Below are 5,805 nucleotides of genomic sequence, written 5' to 3' on the forward strand. Positions count from 1 at the left end.
ACCTCCGCAAAAATGAGCCACAAGCCAGTTGAAGAATGAACGGAGATGGATTCTTTCGATCGAGAATGCTCTCAAACTCAGCATCACGATAAAGACCAGACGATCCTGTAAGAGTCCGGATGGCCAGATTTGGGGAAACAGAAACTGACTTACCTCAGATAGCCAAAGTGACATTTTTCAACATAAACTACGATGAAATTTCAGCTGTTTTGTCTAAAATGAAAAGGACTTGTATACATGAAAAAGTGCTCCATTAGCCTTTTTTATTGAACAACTTTTCTCGACAGTATGTACACATTTTCAATCACCAAACAGGAGTAACGAATTGAAATAAATTGGTCATCAAATTGCCTTCAGTCTAAGAGCAGGCATTTTTTTTCTCCCACAGGTCTGTGAGTCAATTCCCTTCATTGTACAGGGCAGCACTTAGTCAACTAGTCCAAGAAACTGTGAGAAGCTAGGGTACTTGGGTTCCCATCCTATTTCTGCACGAGTTTTCAAGTTATTCAATTTCTTACCCAGCGGGTCATTAGTTCCTGAAACAACAAGGTAAGTGAGTGAAGTTCTGTTCCAGCAGAACGATTTCCACGAATCCTATACTTTTGAGAAATGTTCAGTACTTAATCTAAGTAACCAATGATCCATTTTAAATGTCCAAAGGGAAATTACCAGTGAAACCCTGGAACTTTTTGCTAAATTTGCCACTTTTCTCAACAATGTCCATCACTTCCTGCCTGCATTCAAAAACATTTGATTTTCATAGGGCTGCAACCATACATTCAGTAAGATTAAATGAAATCTAAGAAATGCCTTGGCAATTGTATTCCTGATAGCATTATATAAACAACATGTAGAACATCATCTTGTCCATCCACAGAAATAACATTCCCCACCTGGATAAAGGGTGATTGTCACATCCCAAGAAGATCCTGCTACGAAGTTTCTTCTTCATTATTGCAACTGAGAGGGAAGCAGCATCCTGTCAAAATTCAGACCATTATGTAAGTCCACTTCATCCTTCCCAAATATGACGAGGAAAAGGAGACATCAATGTAACAAGAATCCAGATAGGTCATTTGTGAGAACACGAGCATATGTTGAAAGCTGTAAAGGAAACCATTACAGACAACGCAAAAAGCAAGATCAAGTTTTAGGCAAGCAAGCACCTTCATTGTGTATACTGCTAATTTTACTTGAGTGAACCTATAAAAGGACTGAAAGAAGAGCAGACATATTGCAGGACTCCCATTTTCCTTCACATCCTATACCCTTTTGAGTATTTTTGGCAATGTACATTCCAAAATCGGCCAAACTATCACAGAAGAATGAACAACTAGGATACGAACCTCATAGTGTATAAGATTGAGGATGTGATCTGGACGAACTTCAACAGTTCCCTTCTCTAGCCAATAAGAATGTGCACCCCTATCTTCTTTGTAAGTAATGTTAAGGTTAGCAGAGGTGGCAGTTTTCCCATTACAAACTCTAGGTGTTTTTCCTCTCGACATACCAGTTATAAATTCATAGAACTTTAAAAGGATATGTAGAGTCCTGCCAATCTAATAACACAGCCACCGATTTCCATCACCACTGCTTCTGCTTTCAGAAGAACGTCTGTCCTGGGGCTCCTACCGATAGGGACAACAGGACTATCCTGCAAAGCAAGACCAACAGAACACCACCAATAGTTAGGAAGACAATGAACTACTTCGCAAATGTACAAAAGATACAGGTACAAGAGTGACAGAAGAAAAATGACAAAGAAGCCTAAGTTTCCAACAAACATGCATTAAGTGGAGATCCCAATAACCCTGCATCAATTGCAACAGATACCTATGTATGCCATATATTTTTAAACAACCACAAACAGGTTAATCATCGACAAATTGTTAGTTAAAGCAGTAGGACGAATAATAGATTTCCCTTGAGCCATGTGAGAAACATTAAACACAATAGACATTGGGTGGAAGCTAAACAACATGTTAAATTAGCACCTCATCACAGTTTCCATTGTTGTTGCAGTCATATGGAGCAGAGCTTGATGTGAATAAGAAAGAACCTTCCCCATTCCAGCTCAGGGCAGCCAGTCTGAGTAAAGTTAGATGAACAGTTCAAATTTATTATCTTGCAGACCACAAGCACCAAAATATTGAAAAGTTTGATATGCAGGCCTTACCACCCAAAGTTTCACCTTGCAGCCACATTTTCATCCAAGTGCAACTGAAAGCAATTAGAAAATTATGCGACAGATTACTGTTCATTTTAGGCTCACCTGACATCACCAGGGTAGTCTGGAGTTCGTGATGGTGGAGCACAAAAAATAACATAAGGAAACCGCTGAGCTGTCTTCATTCCTTTCAAGGATGGTATAATCCCAATGTTGACCAACTCATCGTGGTGATCGGGAGTCACTGTCTGCCCATAAATTTGGCAGCCCGGATGCTCCTGCTCAAAAACATATCCACTCTCAGTATCATATATATAGCTTGTCCTGATGTCTTCAGCTAGCAACATAACTTCCCAAGAATAACACGAAAGGGATATCATGTGAAGCAATCAGCATGTCAGAACTGTTATGAATCAACTTGAAACAACTCTAAGCAGACTCTGCTACACATTAACCATGTGTAAGAGGTAACAACCAGCTGAGACAAACAATGCGTATATTGAAGAGATGTGTAAATGAATTAAGGAGACCTAGCAACAAACACAGTATCAAGCAAGAGGCTTAGACAAGAACATAGTTGTATCACTTCAAGCTATGGAATCTTTTCTCTTGGTTTCTCCCTGTAAGACTTTCAGAGATTTGAGTAAATTTTGTATCCATACCTCACGCCATCTTTCTGCCACCAAGCGCCCAAGAACGCCAGGTCCAACAATCAGCAAATCGTTCTGTCCAACCGCTCCAGCAGATGAAACCTCCATTTCTTCACCTCGTGCTCCTTCGCCCACCAAAATAAAAACCATAAATAAACCGAGAACAACTTCCTTTCCATTATCCAAAGCAAACAAAACATACTGTACACAGTCAGCATGAGAGTCAACATCCTCCATTGCACAAGCACGCGGAACAAGAGACAGCCTAAATATTGCTTCTTCATTGTCCTCTTATGTCACGACATTCGTACAGCTAAAAATTCAATCTTCAAGCTGTGGCTCACCTCATCCAACTCATACCCGTATCTAGACAAAATTGGGCCATCAAAAGAACCAATTCGTGATGGAGATCTAGTCTAATTCACCTTCATTAGATCTATTGCGCAGCCAGTAAGCAGCGATGGCCTCCTTAATTTCGGCGACAATCGGAAAACGCCAAACATGGAGCATGCATCGACATTCCGTAAAAGTCGTAGACAAGGAGGCGAAAAGAAGGAAGGGGGACGGTGGGGACCAACCAGCGACAGAGAGAGCGCGTACTCGGAGGTTTCGCGGCGTCGGCGGCGGCGATTTGAGCCTCGAACCGAGATTGGAGTTCCCGAGGATCGATGGGGACCGACTCGGGCCGCTCGAGACGAGGCGCACGGACGAGGAAGGGTTCTGAGAGCGCGAAGAGAGTCTAGCTAGACGAGGTGAAGTGAAGCAAGAAGAAGAAAGGGAAGAAACTATGATCGTGGCGTCCATTTCTACGTGCTTCCATAAAAAGACACAGCGGAGATAAAAATGGGGCAAGTTGACTTCCAATCTGATTGTTGATTGGCTCTCCAACAGCAGGGAGAGAGGGGATGTTATCTCCCAAGAGAAGGAGAGAGGGGAAATGTTGGATAATTTCTTTTTTTTTTTTGGTCAGGAATGTTGGATTATTCATTCCAAAGGTTTTCCAATCCTAGGCGTACACATGGTAATGTCGGGATACATTTAAGGGTGCGAATGATACTCATTATATTTCTACGATTGAACGACACACTGGCGAACCGGCGATCAATGACGGGTGGACAACGACGGGCAATCAAAACGTGAAAGAGATGGAGTGAGGGATAAGAAGAATTCTTATTTATCATCGATGTTCAAAAAATAGAGAAGCTGGAAATCTTAACTTTTCATTTCTATTCCAAACTTTTTTTGGAACAAATTTTTTATCCACAAATAAAAAAATAAAATTCGATTATCAAAAGAATTTTCTGTTCCAATAGAGAAACATAATGGTTTTATTCGTGCCCTAAATGGTATTTCATGTGAGGGTCACACTTAACAAAAAAGTTCATTTGCATCGCGCTGTCGTCCAAATTCAAAATGAGATAGGATGTGATAAGATGAGGTTACAAATGTTTGGAATAACGTCCGAATGGTAGATAATTTCATCATTTGTTTGGTGCAATCCACCATATGATTGAAAATCTTTGAAAAAAATTGAAAATCCCATGGCACAATATGCAATTTAATATTCATATCTCACCCTTGAGCTCCCCTACTGGCGTCATCAAACCCTCTCTCTTGAGCTCCCTCCCGGTGGTCTCGTTTATCGCCGACTTTGCCATCTCCACCTCCAGGCTATAGTCCTCGCTCATCTTCACCACCTAAGAGGCAATTCAAATATCGGAGAAGAAGAGCCATAGGTCACCGATGGCGTCGTGGAGTGACTAGGGGAGGTAGTTAGCATAGCCGATCTGGCAAAAGAGACCACGACGGTCGATACAGAGGTGAAGGGTGTTGACGGGGTGGTTGGCGCTACGCGCAAAGCTTGGGGCCTCATGTAACGACCGTGCTGCGGAATTTTTTATTTATTTGTTAAGTAGCGCAAGCGTAAGAGAAAGCACATATTTAAACGTAAGGTCTTCATTAGTTAAAAACAACAGACACATAATAAGTTCACATCCAGCCGTCACAACAACCATGATACAACAACAACACAATAAATAGACAACGGGACACAATACAACAAACACAAAATAAATAGGCACACGCAAACAGCGACGACCCTAACGGCAACGTAATCATCTGCTATGTCCAAGTCACTCTCCTCCTCGGGCTAGCCAACTTTGTCGTCTGCGTCGACTCCACTATCATCACCACCATTACCCCCATCGCCCATTATGTGTAACGGACCCAACACATGTTTGCCTTGCTTAACGTACCAAGATAAATCTAAATGGGACTAATATCACTCGCCTCGCGTTAACCCACACTACCGACGCCCGCTTCACAAACATTGATTCGGACCGGGGAAACACAACATCCTTAGTTCATGACTCGAAACTAACAAGAGCTCTATAATGATGATGTGGCGGGAGATCCATAGCTAATGGTCTAAAAAAAATTGCAAGAATGAGCTATCGCCCAGCAAGAAAAACATTTAAATATTACAAGGCATAATCTAGATATCGCATGACACCAAGTTATCCAAAGGCATGTATTTTTTGTGGATTTAGCTAACATAAGCATATTTGAAAATTAACATAACACTATATCAATTTCAACAAAAAGTTTTTTTATTTATTAATATTATAACAACGACTTCCGTAATTCGATCCCCGGTCGTTTTCATACTTTTTTTATTTCCATACCACCACGCCAAAGCAATGGCGGTGTCAAATAGTGCCATTTTCTTTTTAATTGTTAACCTAACGCATAATATTAATTCAACTAGGCGGACAGTCGCAGTGGGAATGAAATACATACAGATGAATATGCCACACACTCACAAATATGTAGATATGCATTTAGCTCATCTTTAATCATATTTCGGATCACATTTCATAGTCTTTCTTGCCAAGAACCCACGAATTCATCCTCAACATCCGCATATTGCACTACCAAGTTTTTTCGCAGTTAGACATCTTCAACTTTGGAGACTTCCCCGATCACACA

General features: G+C 41.1%; 1 protein-coding gene across 1 annotated transcript; it reads right to left on the bottom strand.

Moving 5' to 3' along the window:
• Window positions 1-234: 234 nt before the first annotated feature.
• Window positions 235-3,718, bottom strand: LOC115748517. Its single transcript, XM_048280204.1, has 9 exons — window positions 3,396-3,718; window positions 2,830-2,942; window positions 2,273-2,445; window positions 1,995-2,088; window positions 1,544-1,654; window positions 1,347-1,436; window positions 894-979; window positions 670-734; window positions 235-536 (listed from the first exon to the last, which is right to left on the bottom strand). Exons 1-9 carry the CDS (start codon window positions 3,619-3,621, stop codon window positions 427-429), a joined length of 1,068 nt encoding a protein of 355 aa, XP_048136161.1. The 5' UTR covers window positions 3,622-3,718; the 3' UTR covers window positions 235-426.
• Window positions 3,719-5,805: the final 2,087 nt, after the last annotated feature.

This window comes from Rhodamnia argentea, chromosome 6, assembly GCF_020921035.1.
Source record: "Rhodamnia argentea isolate NSW1041297 chromosome 6, ASM2092103v1, whole genome shotgun sequence".
In the NCBI taxonomy this organism is placed as follows: domain Eukaryota; kingdom Viridiplantae; phylum Streptophyta; class Magnoliopsida; order Myrtales; family Myrtaceae; genus Rhodamnia; species Rhodamnia argentea.

Bases quoted from the DNA above. Each gene is read 5' to 3' on its own strand.
- LOC115748517 (XM_048280204.1), bottom strand. From the start codon at position 3,621: ATGGACGCCACGATCATAGTTTCTTCCCTTTCTTCTTCTTGCTTCACT. The intron at 1,437-1,543 runs ATATCCTTTTAA...AACATTACTTAC, and splicing joins TTAGATTGGCAGGACTCTAC to AAAGAAGATAGGGGTGCACA. The intron at 735-893 runs GTGGGGAATGTT...TTTTGAATGCAG, and splicing joins GACAATCACCCTTTATCCAG to GCAGGAAGTGATGGACATTG.